Raw genomic sequence first — 20,106 nt, forward strand, 5'->3', positions numbered from 1 at the left:
AATGTTTTATTCTGTGGCGGAAACAAGCTTCCATACTGTATTTCCTGGATTTGGCTCAAATGTTCAAGTGGACTTGAAGAATGCAAGTAAGGTTATCAAAAATAAGTTTTGATTGTACCCAATGATGATTGTAAATACATTGCACTTTAGAATAAATGTAGTATGTTCAGTAGTCCCTATGTAACAAATCAATTGTGGTGCTGCTTCAAACTAACTGATAAAAAGCAGTTGCCAATGTTTTGCAAAATACACATACTCATCTCTGCATCAATGAAATGTGCAATTTGTAAAATCTGAAAAAGCATAATGGGGCGCTTTAAGTGGCCCAACTGAATGAACATTTCCCAGCTTGATTCAACAAGGTGCTGAAAGCATTCTTTAGAAATGTTGGCCCATATTGATAGGATAGCATTTTGCAGTTGATGGAGATTTGTGGGATGCACATCCAGGGCACGAAGCTCCCGTTCCACCACATCCCAAAGATGCTCTATTGGGTTGAGATCTGGTGACTGTGGGGGCAATTTTAGTATAGTGAACTCATTGTCATGTTCAAGAAACCAATTTGAAATGATTCGAGCTTTGTCACATGGTGCATTATCCTGCTGGAAGTAGCCATCAGAGGATGGGTACATGGTGGTCATAAAGGGATGGACATGGTCAGAAACAATGCTCAGGTAGGCCGTGGCATTTAAACGATGCCCAATTGGCACTAAGGGGCCTAAAGTGTGCCAAGAATACATCCCCCACACCATTACACCACCACCAGCAGCCTGCACAGTGGTAACAAGGCATGATGGATCCATGTTCTCATTCTGTTTACGCCAAATTCTGACTCTACCATCTGAATGTCTCAACAGAAATCGAGACTCATCAGACCAGGCAACATTTTTCCAGTCTTCAACTGTCCAATTTTGGTGAGCTCGTGCAAATTGTAGCCTCTTTTTCCTGTTTGTAGTGGAGATGAGTGGTACCCGGTGGGGTCTTCTGCTGTTGTAGCCCATCCGCCTCAAGGTTGTGCGTGTTGTGGCTTCACAAATGCTTTGCTGCATACCTCGGTTGTAACGAGTGGTTATTTCAGTCAAAGTTGCTCTTCTATCAGCTTGAATCAGTCGGCCCATTCTCCTCTGACCTCTAGCATCAACAAGGCATTTTCGCCCACAGGACTGCCGCATACTGGATGTTTTTCCCTTTTCACACCATTCTTTGTAAACCCTAGAAATGGTTGTGCGTGAAAATCCCAGTAACTGAGCAGATTGTGAAATACTCAGACCGGCCCGTCTGGCACCAACAACCATGCCACGCTCAAAATTGCTTAAATCACCTTTCTTTCCCATTCTGACATTCAGTTTGGAGTTCAGGAGATTGTCTTGACCAGGACCACACCCCTAAATGCATTGAAGCCACTTCCATGTGATTGGTTGATTAGATAATTGCATTAATGAGAAATTGAACAGGTGTTCCTAATAATCGTTTAGGTGAGTGTATACCAGTAACTTAACTACAGCAAACTTAGTAAATCACATTGCGTGATTTAAATACTCTCCTCCCATAAATTTTGCATCTGAAAGGGAAACTCCTACAAATGCATATGCAACAAGGTCAGCTGCAAAAATAACAGTCCACGTCTTTTTATGGGAAATTTTTCATTGTGTGTGCTCTTCGGACAATTGTAAGTTTTTTTTTTTTTTTTTTTTTTTTTTTTTTACTTCATTGGAATGGTACGAAACTTGCTGTGTGAAAAAAAAAAAAAAAAAAAGGTTAATGGTCCTGTAAAAAATAGTCACACTTGTGCTCCTAGCGGTCAAAAATGACCGTCTCTCATTGGAAATGAATGGGAGACTAATTTCATCTAGTGGAAACTTTTGGTACTGCGGCCAAACAAAATCTTACTGAAAGCTAATTTTTTTGAGATATCAAGCTCAATTTTGGAACACAACTTGTTTAGATTTATGGCTTTGATTTTTCTTGCAGGTTTAGAGTAAAACGTGATTTTGAAAATATATATTTCATATAAAAATTTAAAATAGTATTTTTGTTCATTTTTCATAAATTCATAAAATTTCATAATTCTGTTACTTTTTAAGTTCACTTTTTAAAACTTTTTTGACTTCAGCAATAATCTGCCAAGTGTCGTCTTTGAAATAAGATCAAACTCAAACTCATCAAAGATGTTCAAAAGCATTCAAGATTTATGACAGTTTAACTTGAAATTTAAATTTTCAGGTCTATGCTCAAAAAGTGAATAAATGGATTATAAATACAGCGTAAATATCATTTAGTATAAAAAAATCCCCCAAAAATACAAAATAAAAACATTCTCAAACTAAAATATAGTATTAAAGGGTAACTAAACCCCTGGTCTGAGCCTGACTCCACCCACTGGCAATATTTGAAAAATGCTGGAAAAGTAGGCAGAGCCCAGTGGAGGGGGCGTGCATCTGAGACGTATCTTTCTGCAGGCAAGGGCGTGGTTATCTGGTACCCTCTGACATCAGAGTGTACCACAACTTGCAATAGGAAAATTCAACTGCAGTAGCCACTGTTCAACCTGAAGAGGGCAGCACTCAGACGTTTTTACACCCTATTTTGTCAAATTAAAACACTTTAAACACAAACGTCAAAAAAATTACTTGAATCAATGAGCAGCACTAATAAAGCCCAATTCTTACAGATCATTAACTAAAAAAAGTTGGTTTAGGGTTTAGTTACCCTTTAATTTCATTAAAAAAAAAATAGTAAAAATTATCATTTTTGACCGACATGCGAGGAGCACCAGAGGCTTTATCCTGACAGTAGTTTTTGAATGGCAAAAGAGGGTTTGCCCTGGCGAAAGCTGTTAGTAAATCTGGCCCATATTGTCAGAGATGTGACAACTGCTCAGTCCAAACACTGACATTAGACAGCGCTCTGATGTTGACATCCAAGGTGATTTAGGTCAGTGAAACAAGCAGTGAGCTTGAAGGAAGGATGGCACCTGCAGTGACACCAACATCTCGAACGGTCAGAACCATTGTTCTTCACGGTCACGTGCGCTGATGAACACGCACTGGTCTTGTTGCCATGGTGGCGTGTGTATTCAGCACCACTGTCCACTAGAGCATCAGGAGTCTCGAGTGGTGAATACACAGAGTGCTATGAAGTTGTGTTAATGAAATGCACTGTGCTCACAATAGCAAGTGTCTAAACAACCTCTATCACTCAAGAGAATTACGTTACATTCATTAGTTACTAGGATACTGGCCTTTGGATAAATTAGCGTGTGTGTAAGTGTGCTTCATACTTCTGCTTCCACAGACTGTTCTGTTTTCCAATTGGTACATTTGGATATTTCAGAAATAGTGATTTTTTCCCCCCTGCATTTAATAGGGTTTGGTAGTGCAATGCAAAACAATTATTCATTGTTGCATCGCTAATATATTTATCAAAATTTTTTCATATATGTCATATGTCATATATAGTCATATATGTGAGCTATGTGCAAGAATCAAACACAAGCACATAAAACACTGTCATACTGATTTTTTAAGTGGTAATATAATAGAAAATTATTGTAATTTTTAATAATGATATTTATTTTTATTATTTACAATATTTGCATTTGTATGATATTCTTAATAATTATTTAAATATTAATAATAATAATAATAATAATAATAATACATTTTTCAATGGTGGAGTTTTGGGATGGGACTTTGTTTCCTTGGCTAATGGAAAACATGAATTTGAAATCATTATTATTATTATTATTATTCATATATACAGTGGGGGAAATAATTATTTGATCCCCTGCTGATTTTGTAAGTTTGCCCACTTACAAAGAAATAAAGGGTCTATAATTTTATGGTAGGTTTATTTTAATGGATAGAAACAGAATATCAACCAAAAAATCCAGAAAAATCTTATCTGAAATAAGTATTTGATCCCCCCAAAAAAGTGTATCACAGAAATATTTCTAGCAGTAAATCAACATATTAGAATGATTTCTGAAGGATCATGTGACACTGAAGACTGGAGTAATGATGCTGAAAATTCAGCTTTGCATCACAGGAAAAAATTACCTTTAAAATATAAAAACTGTTTTATTATATGTCTGATCAAATAAATGCAGCCTTGGTGAACACACTATTTTCCAAAAAGAAAAAAAAAAAAATCAGACCGCAGACCTTGTATGTTAAAAGAATTGTCCTGCAACAGGGTTTATAAAAATAACCTGCAGTATGCAAAATTGTTGCTGACTTGGACTTGTGACAGAGGACTTCAGACTTGGACTCAAAGACTTGTCTGGCAAATAGTTTGACATTCTGATCTGAGGTTACCCCAAAAGTTGCTTCATGTTTGTTTAGCTTCCTTTGCCATGCTGAGAACACCGATAAGGCAGATGTCATTTCACGCCATGTTGGAACAGAAAAACGAGTACACTATGTTCTGTCCTCTGCAATAGGGTGGACACATTGGCCTCATGCCATCAGTCAACAAATACTAAAGGCCGTGATATACACACAGCACAGGTCTTTTTTGTTCATCGCACAGGGGTAAAAAAAAAAAAAAATTGTTAAATATAAAATAGCGGTATATTAGCGAACATATTAGAACAACATTAATGCGTGCTGTCTGTGTTTGGGCTGGACATGCCGAGGCAGCTGTCTCATGTCCCTCTTGCTAGCATGTCCTTTTTCTTGGGAATCACCTGACATAAACAGCCTCTATATGTAGCAGCAGAGGAGATCCTGCAAAGTGGTTATGTGATACATATTACTGAATAGTAATTGGCTACAGACCAATATTGACATGTAAGGAGTGTTTTCATTTTTTATCAGATTTATTCTAGACTAAGAAAATATTAATTAAAAAAGTGCATATATTTTTATCTTTATACAGATATTACAATAATAAATACATAAATAAATATACAGACGCTTTCCAAAAAATTTGAATATCATGGAAAAGTTTATTTATTTCCATAATTCCATTCAAAACGTTAAACTTCCATAGATTATAGATTCAGGGCCCACAACTTAAACGATTTCAAGTATTTAGTTGTTTATTTGTACATAATTTGGGCTTCCAGCTCATAAAACCCACGAAAACAGGATTTCAAAAAAATTTAATATTACATGAAATCACACAGTAATTACACAGTGATACCATGGTCATTGAACCAGGTTTTGGTTCTTTTGGCAGTGTGGGCAGATGCAAATCCTGCTGGAAAATGAAGGAAGCATGAAGTGCTCTGAAAATGTCCTGGTAGACGGCTGCGTTGACTCTGGATTTAATAAAGCACAGTGGACCAAAGTCCTCTTTTCTGATGAGAGCAAATTTTGCATCTCAGTTGGAAACCAAGGTCCCAGAGTCTGGAGGAAGAATGGAGAGGCACACAATCCAAGATGCTTGAAGTCCAGTGTGAAGTTTCCACAGTCTGTGTTGGTTTGGGGAGCCATGTCATCGGCTGGTGTTGGTCCACTGTGCTGTCCACTCAACGCAGCCGTCTACCAGGACATTTTCAGAGCACTTCATGCTTCCTTCAGCAGACAAGCTTTATGGAGATGCTGACTTCATTTTCCAGCAGGATTTGCACCTGCCCACACTGCCAAAATAACCAAAACCTGGTTCAATGACCATGGTATCACTGTGTAATTACTGGGTGATTTCATGTAATATTCAAATTTTTTGAAATCCTGTTTTCGTGGGTTTTATGAGCTGGAAGCCCAAATTATGTACAAATAAACAACTAAATACTTGAAATCGTTTAAGTTGTGGGCCCTGAATCTATAATCTATGGAAGTTTAACGTTTTGAATGGAATTATGGAAATAAATAAACTTTTCCATGATATTCTAATTTTTTGGAAAGCGTCTGTATATAAACATCTTAAACCAGAAAAAAAGCTTGTTTTTTGGTCTCCCAGCTTGGTTTGCTGGTTTTAGAGGTGTTTTGTGCACTTTTCAGCTGGTCCAGATTTGGAGACCACTGCTAAGACCAGAACTTTTGTTTTCCGTTGTTTTGACACGCTGTAGAAACAGTACAATGATACAATTATGTGAACATTCCAGATGGAACCGGTCCGCCATTTAAATACCACTGTCCCACATGCATGGCCTACATTGTTACCAGTCGGTTATGAAATTATATCTGACTTAAACAGACTGTCATGTTATTAAAATGTTTTGAATAAGCAATTTAATGCTGTATTTGATTTGGTTTATATTTCCTTAATGTACCCTCTTAAGAGAGACAAGCCTTTAGCATTGTTCCCCTTACTAAAATTATGTATTTAAAATATGATTCAACTATTGGGAATTGGGAAAAATTTTAATAAAAATCCATTGTTGTTTTTTTAGAACTTCTAACAAATCATGCACTTAATTTCAGCATAACATTGTTCATATGATAGTTTATAGTCATACACTGCAGAATCCTTCATCTCTAGAAACACAATCTTGACAGATGCTTATGTAAGGCGTTTATTTTTGCACCTGGCCTTTCACTCTCAAGTGCAACCTATTTGACAGCTCAGTTGCTTACATCCTCCAGAGGTTCAGTTGTATTCTGTATCATTGACTATGAATTCCACATCCGTCTATATGTCATTACATGAAAAAACAAACAAAAAAAAAACACACAAAAAAAAACACTCGATATCTAGCATTTTCCTACTACTTAATTCTGAAAAAACAAAGATTCTAATTATTGGACAAAAAACTTCCTCACGTAATAATCTAGAATACTGTCTAACACTTGATGGCTGCTCTGTCAAGTCTTCGTCGTCAGTTAGGAACCTGGGTGTGCTCTTTGATACCAGTCTTTCATTTGAAAGTCACGTGTCTAGTATCTGTAAAACCGCATTTTTTCATCTTAAAAATATTACGTCATATGCTCTCAATGAAAAATGCAGAACAATGCGTTCATGACATCAAGGCTAGATTATTGTAATGCTATTATGGGTGGTTGCCCTGCACGCTTAATAAACCAACTCCACCTGGTCCAAAGCGCAGCAGCTCGAGTTCTTACCAGAACCAGAAAGTACGACCATATTAGCCCGGTTCTGTCAACACTGCACTGGCTCCCTATTAAACAATGTATACATTTTTAAATATTGCTGATTACTTACAAAGCACTAAATGGTTTAGAATGACTACACGCCTGCGCACATATATATTCAAACGCGCATACCTATGGACTGAACACGTACTGCGCATGTGTGCGACATCTGCGTTTTCGCAGGTTTACGTTTTTGAGGTTTGCACAGAGATAACGGATAATCGTTTGCACATTCAAACCTATTTCAGGGAGTGCGTTCTCGAGACACCAGGCACTGTTTTGTGCGGATTGGCGGCTGGAGCGCGTAAGGGTTTTCCTTTTAGAACGGGGCTGTGTTAGCGGCCCCAGAATTAATAACTAAAAAAAACTAATGATTTTTTTATGTGATTGTGTGCCAAAGCAATGGAAAAAGATCCACCGTTTGGACCCCATAGACTGCTGTTGTGCTCACTGTGTGAAGAGTTTTGAAAAAGTGATCCAAGTATTGAGAAATGGGTCCTAGTGATTGTAAAAATGTGGGTCACACTTAAGATTAGGGACCAATTCTCACTATTAACTAATTATTTACTTTAACTTTTGCTTCAATAAACTCCTAATCACTGCATATAGTTAGTAAGGTAGTTGTTAAGTTTGGGGTATTGGGCAGGATAAAGGGATGTAGAATATGCATGCAGAATAAGGCATTAATATGTGTTTTATAAGTACTAATAAACACCCAATATCCTAGTAATATTGCTAATAACCAACTAGTTAATAGTGAGAATTGGACCCTAAACTAAAGTGTTGCCATTATGTTTAATTAACTCCAAGTAATAATTATAAAAGCAAGACCTTTTCAGTCAGCTGAGCTGCCAAGCCATTCTTCTGTCATGTGTTATTACTGTCCTGCTGTAGTTTGGAGAAAGGCCACCCGTACATCATAATGACAGATGTTATCTGTGGCATCAGAAGGGGGTGTTGAAGGAACAATACAAATTGAAGGAGAAGTGCAAGGTCACTGCTGTTAGGATTCATGTGACTGAGACTTTGCACGTTGATCTAAAAACAGCCCAAGAAAAAAACAGGCCATTATACGAATGATACATGAGCCCACACGAATGGCTGTTGCATAAGCTGATAAGCTTTGCACTCTGGCATTTGCGGTGTACTTCTGGAGTCAAATTTTACATTGTGCATTGAGGCATTACGAATAATATTTTTACTAAAACGTAGCAAAACTGGACTCAGTCAAATGGTGAATTGTATTAATATGAACTGCACTAAACAATGATTTGTTTTTGTTTTATTTGATCCCAACCGGAGTTCAATTGACAATTGGTTTTGGCAGTAACATTCTGATAAACACATCTAGTTAATAAGAAATATTTTTTTATAAATAATGAAATCAATATCGCATACAAATATCAGTCTGTATACAATTCTGTCAGTTTAAACTTTATTATCAAAGCCTAAAAAGGACATTATAGCATGGAAAAAAGTTGAGTGTTGTTTCCATTGGTGGCTTTACAGCGCATCAGATTTCACATGTATGCGGAATGGTCACATGCATGTACTGGATTTAGCTTGCCAATGGACAACCATTAAATAACATTTTTTGTTAGTTGCTCTAGAGAGATGACATTTTGACATTACATTATGTAAGGCCTGCCTATTGAAGAGTGATTTTTAACATTATTCAAAGTCCCAGTGTGGTCAAATAGGTCATGTAAGACACGTGCAAACTTAAATGAGTAAAATATAATGTGACAAGAACCAAGTCAACAAGAGCTAACCTAGACTTAAAAAGGTCGTCTTAAGTCAAGGGGATGTAATGCAGTCAAATGCTGCATTGTGGAGAACACCTGGGCAGGCCGCCCACAGCACGCTGTTTTCTGTCATTTCATCCATCTTTTCTTTGTTGGGTATGAGGTCAAACCCCAGCACCCAGCCGTTCTTAGCTAACCACTGACCCCTGAGGAAACTGCCCGCGGCCCGACTAGAGTTCGGACTTAGGGCTTATTTTCACAGCTGTAACAGCAGAAGTGGATATGTTGAAAGGCTGCCGTTTCTGCATGGAGGAATTTGCCTGGTCTTCAGCTTTTTACGAGAGATTGGAGGCCAGTCGAGGTCTAGAACATTCCTCCTAAAAACTCTGGTGTTCATGCTAGATAGGCAGCATTTCAAAATGATAGTTCACCCTAGTGAAGAAAAAAAAAAAAAAAAGTTACTGAGTTGTATTTAAAATACATTTATTTCATGATACTAAACATAGATTGACATGTCTATGTGAAGAGTTCAGATGCAAAAGCCTCTAAGTTCCATCTGAAATTTTCTTCTAGAATGATCATTTATATCAAGCTCGTATATTTAAGTTCAGTAATTTCACTTAGATGGCAATGCAAATTACCTATGAATTGTCATTTAAGTGAAATTACTGAACTAAAATATACAAGCTTGATAAAAATGATCATTCTAGAAGAAAATTTCAGATGGCACTTAGAGGCTTTTGCATCTGAACTCTTCATGTACTAACTGACATGTCCATGTACTAACTGAAACCTATAAATGTAAAAAAATAAAATAAAACATCTAAAAAATAAACTGTAAATGTAGGCCTAGTTATTTCATGCTTTCATCAAGCACACAAACTTCACACCTTAAAAGTGTCTGAAGTAATGTAATAATATAATTTTAACACATAGGCCTAAATATAAGCTACAGTATTTTTGTTCAGTGAAGGGGGCAGTTTTTGTACATGTATGATAAGTCAATCTCTCCTCACCTTACATTCACGGGCTGTGAAATGGAATTCACCGACAATTGATTTTGCTGTACTTTTGCTAAACAACCGAACTCGTTAGAGTGCACACTGTTGAGAGTCTGTGTTGCAGATTTGGCACATTTGTCAGAAGGAAACCTTTAGAAGCTCATTGCAGCTAAAGACACAAGTCTCACCATGTATTTCAAACCTGAGAATTATGAAATTATTTTAAGATGATGCTATGTCATTTTTTTTTTTAGATGAGACTTTCTTTTTTGTGCAATCCAATGAAAATGTGAGGTATGAATTGAAACATCTTTGTTTCTGCTAACTGTGCTGTAAGGGCAGAATTTCCAAACACAACTTTTGCCTACAGCGCAAATGTAACTATGAGCAATTTGCAAATACAATTATTTAATTGGTTAAATATTTAAGTACTACTTAAGTAATTTATTTTTGTTTAAATCATCTGATTACCTGTTATGATTAAATGTACAATACAATTAACTTAATTTGACTTCTACTTGTTGAGTATAAAATAGTATAGAAGTTTACAGGAAATGTGTTTTGAGTTGCAAAAAATATATAATTCATAATAATTTTTGTAATTATGACCTTTACCTTTTCAATAATTTAACCACACTTTTAATATCAGGTATTCTTTAATTCAATTGAAATTTATTTCTATTGCACTTTTCACAATTTTGCATGGTTGAAAATCAGCTTTACATACATGAAGTTATGTAGTTACAAAAGTAAAGATGTAATTATGAAAAAAAGAAAACAACATACATCCAGTTTGAAATGGTGAAATACATGTATGTACTTGATTTTTGTACTTTAATGCACCTACGGTGCTAATACACTTTTCCCATTAATGCTACTTTAATGGCCCGTTGGTCTTTGAAATGTGGAAATGTCAAAATATTATGAATTATTAAATGAATTATTCATTTTATCCTGACCAGTCCTCAAAAATTCCACAAAAAGTTAAAATCTCAAATAAACTCAGAAACGTTAATTGCATGAAAAGTAACAACTTAAATTGTATTAAAATAATTTCAATTCATGCGTCACATTTAACCCTGCAGCATAATGTGAGATCGTCATACCGAAAAACGGTTTGCTTATAGTAGTACTTGTAACAGTATAGAGATAACACAAAGTAACCCCAGTTGTGCATGGTGAATATCTGCATGGTGGCGCGACTGGTAAACCGGGTGTGCTAGTGTGGCTGGGACTCGGGTTCAAATCTAGTCCGTAGTTGTTCAGTGTACATATATCTGTTTCCATTGTCTCACTGATGTTCTCCGGATCCGTGAGTTACTGGTATACTGGGGGGTGTCTGTAAAATGTCAGTAAGAGGCAAATTCTTAAGCTGTGCCATTATTTATAAAGATTACTTTATTGTATTTGAAGCACACAGCAATGATGCTATTAGCACATTTCAAGTTTACTTGGAATGTCATTGCAATGTGTTTTAAAAGCACTAAAAGTTTGTCATCAGTATAATATTAATGTATGTTCAACACTCATACAGTGCAATTGAGTTGTAATTGTAATGTCACCAAATACATTTGAAAATTATGCTGAGTGAATTGTGCATTTCAAATCTTAAATACAAGAGTATATTTAAAGTATACATAAGTGTACTTGGAAGAGTTCCACTTTAACACAAACAAGCATATTTAATACAACTTTAGTTGAACTTCAGCACTGCCTTTGGACAACTAAATGTACAAAATGAGTTGTTCCAATTTAACAGACTTTAAGTATACCAATTTATAGTGGGCCACAAATACATTTATACTAAAGTGAATACGAATAAATTGTGCTTAAGTATACTATTTTTTCACTAGGGAAATTCTCTTCATTTACTCACCATAAGTGTCGTTCGAAACCTCTATGACTTTCTTTTTTTGTGTGAAACATATATCAAATGATTTCTTCCAGTAGAGCTTTAAGACCCAAGTACTGTAAATCGGCTTTGGCTATTTCAGACTGTCTTATCAAAGCCTCTCACTCAGTACCCTCTACTTGTTTACTGTCCCATTAACGGGTTATAAGTACATATGGGTAACAAACTGTAATCAATGCTCTCAGCTACGGCAGTGGAAAATCTTTCTGGTTGACCGTGTGACGTCAGTCATCAGTAGCTCTTCTCAGAGCTCACACCTAACATATCACCTCTCAACAGCTTATTTGAAATCCAGCCCACTCCCCTCTTTCCACTTATGGAGCTTGAACACTTGAGGGGTTATGCTTGTAACCATAACCATCTTGTTTCAAAATGGTTGATTTGAAAAATACATTTAGATGATGTAAAAAAAGTTAATGACAATTAATAGACTCTTGAGTAACTTGACTTGTTAACTAATTAATATGGTTCATTCATTTGAATGTACTTTTTAGTTGCCTGGTGATTCTGTTGAACCGATGTTACACTGTGTTCTCATACATTTAACATAGGCCTTGTATTTCTGTCATCACCATCACCCTTTTGGTTCATCTTCAGAACACATCTTTCATAATTATTGTCAATCCATTTACTGTACAGTCTATGTAATCAACATTTTCAAGCTTCAAAAAGTACATTTTAAAATGATTCGAGAAGTTAAACCAAGTTTTCTGAAGAAACAATCACTTTAAATGATGAACAGATTCAACTTAGGCTTTCATTCACACATAAACATTGTATGTGCGTAACTTGCGAGAATCAATGAGGTTTGTTTTTGTGTGACATTTTTGTTCCAAAGATGTGAACAAAAGTCTTATTAGAATTTTCTTTATGGGTGAACTATCCTATTAACTGTTGATTATATCAATTACCTGTAGTAGATTGTGCCCCAGTAAACAACCATGACCAATAATAACTATATTATAGTTTAATTTATCAAATTAGAACTCTTACTCCTAGACTTGTATTGCAGTTTATGTAGGGCTAGGAATGTTTTTAATTATCGTTATTTTCCCCAGAATACTGGAACCAGTTGATTTACATGCATTATTTTGTTGATGTGGGTGGGACAATGTACCAAAATACTGCCTTCTTTACAGAAGAATGACTCTCGACATTGGCAGAAACAGCCAAATCACTATGTGGCATAGTCTTCTTATGCAGGCAAGTGCAGTGGTCTCTCATTGGCGTGAGAGGTTGGAGGGGGCAGCTGTCCCACTGCCCATGGAGTCTTGATTAAATATGGAATCTTACTGCAGATACTGTGTCCTTGCCGTGTCAGATATCAGTGGTGGTCCTCCAGGGTGTTTTCCAGCTTCTAAAGTGACATAAGGGTTTATGCGCTTGTACTGAGACTTTGACCTTGAGACTTTTAGCATTCTAACATCTAAATTTGTGAAAAGTATGGGGAAATCATATTATTTTACTCATCCTCATGTCATTCCAAACCCATATGACTTTCTTCTGTGGAACACAAAAGTAGATATTTTGAAGAATGTTTTGGTCCAATGAAAGTTAATCCCGTTGGTTTTAACTCTTTGGACCAAAATTCATTTTTGGCTGAACTATCAGGTTATAGCCAGATACTTTGGACCAAAACATTCTTCAAATGATCTACTTTTGTGTTCCACAGTAGAAAGAAAGTCATACAGGTTTGGAGGGACTTGAGTAAAATAATTTTAAAGGTACAATATGTAAGAATTGTGTAATAAAATATCAAAAATCACTTGCACAGTGTGGTATATTTCCTGCAGTTGTGTACTTACAATATCCCAAAACTTTAAATAATGGCTCGTCCCTGTTCACTTGTTGCCTGTCAGTGACGTAATATCCGCATTATCCCTGGTTTCCGCTTGTACTGCCATAGTAACCATGGCGACACCATGTTTAGCGGCACGCTCACGCTGTTGTTGTTTCATTCAAAAATTATGGACCATGGCAAGCAGACTTTGGGACAAAAGGAGAAATAAAACATTATAAAACTTTCAACAGACTCAAATGCAGTTTAGTGTAATAGTGTAGACCAAGTAAAACAGCGCTGCGTTACCTCACAAGTTTAATTCGTCAAATAAACTGACCTGTGTGAGTAGTAATTCAGCACTTGCGTGTAGTTCGGTAGAATGAAATGTCCTCATTCCTTTATATCCGCGGGACTCGTGTGGTGCTGATATCTGTCTCTCATTAGCAATCGCAACCTGCTTCATATCACAGTCATGTTAAAAACATCAATGTATTCACTCATCCATAAACATTATTAGATCAATCAGCGTGACGACAAGTTCCATAATTCAGCTTATGCGTCATCAACCTACGCCTTTGTTATTGTAAGAGGTTAGCGACCCCTAGCGGAGAAGACAATTACATATTGTAGCTTTAATTTAAAGTATCGGTACCTTGTCAAACTTGGTTAAAACCAAATGTAATGTGTCCTATGTAAATCTCTAGGTCACACAAGAGAGTTACACTGAAGAATTAAATTAAATAAATGTCAGATTTGTTGTTGTTTGACATTTGACAGATGGTTATAAATAAAAACATTTATTTAGGGCAAGGACTGTCACCCTTTCACAAATTGTTATGCTGTAAAATATGTAAAAAAATAAAAATAAAAATAAAAGATTTGAAAGAGTAAAAAAATCAGCTTTTCCCCTTGGAATTGAGTAGGAAAGCAAGTATTCAGTTTGAAAAGTACTCAAGTAAATTCCTCAAAACAATACTTAAGTGTAGTGATGAAGATACCTGTATTTGGTCCCATATGACATGCCATCTAGCTAAAGATACATTTCTTCCAGTCTTTCAGATGGTTTCTTCTGGTCAGAGGACCTAGCTATCGCACTTATTTCCAAGATGAGCTAATTTTGTAATTATATGTGTTAATTGAAAGTTTCACAGTCTCTCAGTACTAAAGCATATAAATGGGCTCATAATTATGCAGCACCAGTGTCCTTCTCAAGTTAAATTTGAACTTTAAGGAGAGATGTGGTGGTGTGAGGGTAGAGCGGGGAAACCTTTTCTGACTAGGCGAACCACAAGCCAAGTTCACATGCTAAAAATAAAGCTGGATCAGGCAAGGCAGTATTATCAGAGACTGGAACTCACATAGAGAGCACAGTCAAGCTCAGTTTTGGAACGGATTGAGACTTAGTCGCAAGGACAAGCACTAGTCTTGCCAGTCAAGCGTACTGTCCCTGGGCAAGCACAAGGACAGAATCTCTTGCTTCGTGAGATTTTCAGCAAATCAGCGAGGACCTTTGCTCAACTTTTAGTACTGTCTCTGCTGATGACAGTGACAACTTTGAGTATTTCTGCAGCCAAACATTGTGTCCAGAAGAGCTTTCACAGACCAATATTGATGCGGAGAAGCTCCACCAATCTGGATCGCTTTGTCCTTCGCCAGACTCGAATTGCACTGCATCCCAAATCTCGAAATGTAACCTGGAAATGGCGCCTTAACTCTACTTTTGAACAAAGACTGTTGTTATTATTCTGCCATACGTGCTCTTGAGGCGAGGACTATACTGCATATTGCAAGCCAAATATTGCAAGTTCATCTTTGCAATAGTGCTGGTCGTTTTGAGAATTGTACATTTAACCGTTTCACAGTATCTGATTTGGTCAAAGCACAAGGAGGCCACAATGCGTGAGCTACTTCCTATCCCGGTAAAAGAGAGGAAGGAGAGGGAGCGAATAAACAGCATTCCTGCCCCAATTCCTGCTCCAACATTCCCTATTACCTACTCTATCCAAACCTCTAAGAAGTTTCCCTTTTTCCACTTCAAAAAATGCAGATACGAGGCGGAGAATGCCTTCTTCTCCAACCTGAAGCTGGTGGACTTCAACATCATCGACACCTTGGGAGTTGGAGGATTTGGAAGAGTTGAGCTGGTAGGATGGTCCACCTTATATATGTGTGCATTTTATGTTTGATGTTTTCATGTAAATAAAAAAGGTTTTAAAAAATCATCAACCTCTACAAGGTGACTGCAGCAAGAAAACAGTGAATGCATATGGTTTAGTTGCTTTATGGTATTCTGCTTATGGTATGCAACACCCCAAAAACAAAAAAAAATATGTTAACTGATAATACAAATACATTTTACTAATCTACATTGCTGGAAATATGAGCAGCTCTCAAATGATCCACGGTGCTAAAGGACAGATCAGGTCTGGGAATGCTCTAACTCTATTCAGGGTAACTTTCCACAACAGATCTAATAGGGTAGACATCTGAATTAGTGCCACACAAAGTTCAAGAAGACTAGTTTATTAGATAGATAGATAGATAGATAGATAGATAGATAGATAGATAGATAGATAGATAGATAGATAGATAGATAGATAGATAGATAGATAGATAGATAGATAGATAGATAGATAGATAGATAGATAGATGTTCCAATAAAAATCAGAAATGTGTGACGTTTTCTGCATGACCATTAATGTTAGGGGGAAGAAAATGATGGAAACTTCGACATAGAGAGGAGGGAAGAAATCCGCATTGCGGATCAGACTCTGTTGTAAAGGAAAGCCCAGTGGTCCCGGAAGAGGATTCCCCTTTCCACTCGCCTATTTCTGGCAATGCGGCAACATAGTAAAAACAAGTGGCCTTTCGCCAGGGAGTTATATATGCTTGTAGTGCTATCCGTTTGCTAGATAGCTACAGGATCGAATGAACATGCAAATGCCTTCATGAAGACGCAATGTGAAGAATTCCTTCTCTCAGTCAGTCCCTTGAAGACCCTTTACACATTAATAGACCATGATTCAAGTGCTATATTAACACTATCACTTGGTTGTATGGCTTGTTTCCATAGGCAATTTGCTTATTAGCATATTTTCTGTGCTAAATTTTTGTGTGTGTGTGTGTGTGTGTGTGTGTGTGTGTGTGTGTGTGTGTGTGTGCCTTTGGTGTCCACAGGTACAGCTCAAGAGTGAAGAGACCAAAACATTTGCAATGAAGATTCTGAAAAAGCGTCACATCGTGGATACGCGGCAACAGGAGCACATCCGCTCTGAGAAACAGATCATGCAGGAGGCTCATTCAGACTTCATTGTAAGGTAGGTGCTAAAACCTCCTGAGAGCATCATTGGAGGTCATTTCCTAAAAATATCAAGGCAAACATAAAAATTGATTGCCAAAATTCTGTGGTTGTGTTCCCTCAGGTTGTACAGAACTTTCAAAGACAGCAAATATCTGTACATGTTGATGGAAGCCTGTCTAGGAGGAGAGCTTTGGACCATTCTTAGAGACAGGTAGCCAAATTGTTTTTGTGATGGTGGCGGGTGCTAATCACTCTAAATAATAGAAACCCAGTAAAACAGCAGTTTTTTTTTTTCTCTATTCATAGAGGATCATTTGAAGACTCAACTACACGGTTTTATACAGCCTGTGTGGTCGAAGCATTTGCTTACCTGCATTCCAAGGGAATAATCTACCGAGATTTAAAGCCAGAAAATCTCATTCTGGATCATAGAGGATATGCTAAGCTTGTGAGTATACATTTCAAGATCATTTTTAATGAGATGACACATTGTGAGGCTGGTGAATTTTAAAGACTGCTCTTAGTGTAAAGTGGTATCAGGGGGAGGGACTTCTCTTTCTAGAGAGCATCTGATTGGACAACAATTTGTATACGCCTCTGAGTGCAAGATGAGTCATCAATAATTTTGGTCCATTTTCCCAAAATGAGAAATACTTTTGAATGTGCATATCTTTTTCTTATCAACTTTTTAGTACACTAGGAAATTCAAAGCTACACTAAAAATGGTGGGTTGTTTCAACCCATGTTTGGGTCAAATATGGACAAATCCAACTGTTGTGTTTAAAACAGTTGAGTTTGTTTATATTTGACCCAAACATGAGTTGAATCAACCCAGCATTTTTTTAGAGTTTAACAGACATGTACTAAAAGCTGTCATTTTTATGTCAATTCGTCTCTTGTAGGTGGACTTTGGCTTTGCTAAAAAGATTGGATTTGGGAAAAAAACATGGACTTTCTGTGGAACGCCGGAGTATGTAGCCCCAGAGATCATTCTTAATAAAGGCCATGACATCTCAGCAGACTACTGGTCATTGGGAATTCTTATGTATGAACTCTTGACTGGAAGGTAAATCATGTTTCCTATTACTGTGTTTGAAAACTTGTTTCAATCAAGTTAAGCTAAAATGTTTTCCATTTGTGTGTTTAAGTTTACTCATTCTAATTTTGTAAAATCCGATGTGTATTTGTTGTTCAGCCCACCATTCTCAGGACCAGATCCAATGAAGACATATAATATAATTTTAAGAGGAATCGACATGATAGAATTTCCAAAGAAGATCACCAAAAATGCAGGCAATCTAATTAAAAAACTATGCAGGTGGGTACATTTTAAAACCCCTTAGGTTCAATCTGTGCTGATTTATTGACAGTTATTGACATATTAATACTCTATTTCAGTTGAGTTTTAAATTAACTTTAAATGTTCTGCTGTTCCAAAGCTGTTAACTTCTATCACACATGTATACCTCACGGTTAAAACAAATCCTTAGTTTGAAATATAGTGTACCTGGGTTTGGCAAAGGCCATTTTTGACAAAATCAGATCCATAAATTAATCCTCCAAATATTGTTTCCCCCAGGGACAATCCGTCTGAGAGGCTAGGAAACTTGAAAAATGGAGTCAAAGATATCCAAAAACACAAGTGAGTGTCCCTATTATTTGGGAATTTGAAAAAAAAAAAAAAAAAAGTGGTTTTCAGGTCTAGAAAAGCACTGAAACTTTTATAAAATCATTAAAGTCAATGAATTAATATGTATTGTATACAAACTATATATTTTGTCTTATGCTGTGCATGGGGTCAACTTTTTTTGACATTTAAATCTAAATGTATTCTATTAAATTTAAATTTTTAAATTCCTAAGAATGATATGTGTCATTCAACTGGAACGCAGGATCTTTAATCTATTTTTTTCCATCATAGATGGTTTGAAGGCTTTAACTGGGAAGGCCTGCGCAAAGGAACTCTCGTACCTCCAATTATTCCTGATGTGAGTATTCCATATCCACATCTCCAGAGGGTTGAGCAAAATCCAAATAAAAAGCTCCTTTTTAATTCAAAAGTGTAAATTTGAATTTAAATGATAGGAAGATGAATTAAGAGAACTGCAATTAAAATAAATTCAACAGTCACCCAAAACCTTTGTGACAAAACATGATTACGTCGTTAATTTGGGTATAGTAAATACTGTGAGAAGAATTAACACAGCCATTAAAACAGATTTAATTTTTGCCATGAAATATAGCTAAAAATATAGCAGATTTGCTTTACTTGTTTGTAGGGCTGCACAATTTGGCCAAAAATATACTGTAATAATGATACTAATAATTATTAATTAATTATTAATACAAATTAAGAATAATATTACTATTGTAATATTTCACTGTGAAAAATCTTTAAGTATAAATAATATATAATATAATATGAATGTATAGTGCAACTGTAAAATTACTACAAAAATGTATTAATTGATATATATAAATGAAATACTTTTATATCGGTTGATATTTCAGACACTGAATAATGCACAAACAATGCAGGCACACATTATTATTAAGCTTTTTTATAGCTGTGTTTATGACATTCACATTACTGATCAATATTTGTGCGTCTAACATCCCATTTCCTCCACTCACGTTCCTATTAGGTTGCAAGCCCGACTGACACCAGTAACTTTGATAGCTTTCCTGAGGACAACGAGGACCCTCCCCCAGATGACAATTCCGGCTGGGACACTGATTTCTAAAACTGAAACTCGTAACATGCCCCGCCCTGGAGCGTCCCGTGCGATTCGTCAGCCTGAGGGTGCGATCGAAGAGGAGATTGGAAGACGCCTTGCCCAGCTCTGTGACACCAAGTTGCCTTCGCCCATGCTTCTGTCCTGCGGTGCCACTGGGGGCGTCCCAGCTCCCCGCCGCAACCCATGACTCACATAACTGTCCTAATCATAAAGACTGGAGTTCATATTTGGCCTCAGATATGGACTCAGACTGGCACCGATGTTTCATAAATGAGCCCTTCATATATATATTTTTCTTTTTTCCTGTGCTGTTTTATGTTTGACCGATTGCACACACAGCATTTGCAGTTTTGTGTCTGGGGTCTTCAAAATAGAATCATAAATAGAGACAGGACTATGATCTGGGCTGGGCATTGATAATGTTTCTAAGATGCATTTCAATCAGGATTTTAGTTTGCATTTACTTTTAATTGAATGACAGTTGTGTGTAAAATACATTTGGAACAGAAGCACACCAATGTCACATACTTAAAAAAGGTTCTGTAGTGGATACAGATTGATTTTTAGATATGATTAAATTCATTTCCATGTT

The 20,106-nt window shown here is 36.5% G+C and overlaps 1 protein-coding gene and 1 long non-coding RNA gene across 4 annotated transcripts in view; one reads left to right on the forward strand and one right to left on the reverse strand.

The window, feature by feature from the left end:
• prkg1 (protein kinase cGMP-dependent 1) overlaps positions 1-20,106 on the forward strand; it is a gene marked incomplete at its 3' end in the record, with an annotated part of 171,914 nt that extends 151,808 nt beyond the window's left edge. For 2 of the 3 annotated variants that reach the window (XM_079851685.1, XM_079851684.1), the window contains exons 10-18: positions 15,523-15,619; positions 16,653-16,792; positions 16,898-16,987; positions 17,083-17,224; positions 17,679-17,842; positions 17,972-18,094; positions 18,356-18,418; positions 18,698-18,764; positions 19,422-20,106. In XM_079851685.1, the coding sequence (XP_079707811.1) occupies positions 15,523-15,619; positions 16,653-16,792; positions 16,898-16,987; positions 17,083-17,224; positions 17,679-17,842; positions 17,972-18,094; positions 18,356-18,418; positions 18,698-18,764; positions 19,422-19,520 (985 nt within the window). Of the gene's footprint in view, positions 1-14,775; positions 15,395-15,522; positions 15,620-16,652; positions 16,793-16,897; positions 16,988-17,082; positions 17,225-17,678; positions 17,843-17,971; positions 18,095-18,355; positions 18,419-18,697; positions 18,765-19,421 lie in introns of those variants that run through there. The other variant, XM_079851687.1, reaches the window with a different exon arrangement.
• LOC307147179 lies at positions 10,425-14,753 on the reverse strand. The gene is made up of 4 exons (XR_013819233.1): positions 14,474-14,753; positions 13,813-13,932; positions 13,501-13,681; positions 10,425-13,052 (listed from the first exon to the last, which is right to left on the reverse strand). It is a non-coding gene; the product is annotated as an uncharacterized lncRNA (long non-coding RNA).

This window comes from Squalius cephalus (genome assembly GCF_949319135.1).
Source record: "Squalius cephalus genome assembly, chromosome: 19".
Classification (NCBI taxonomy): Eukaryota; Metazoa; Chordata; class Actinopteri; order Cypriniformes; family Leuciscidae; genus Squalius; species Squalius cephalus.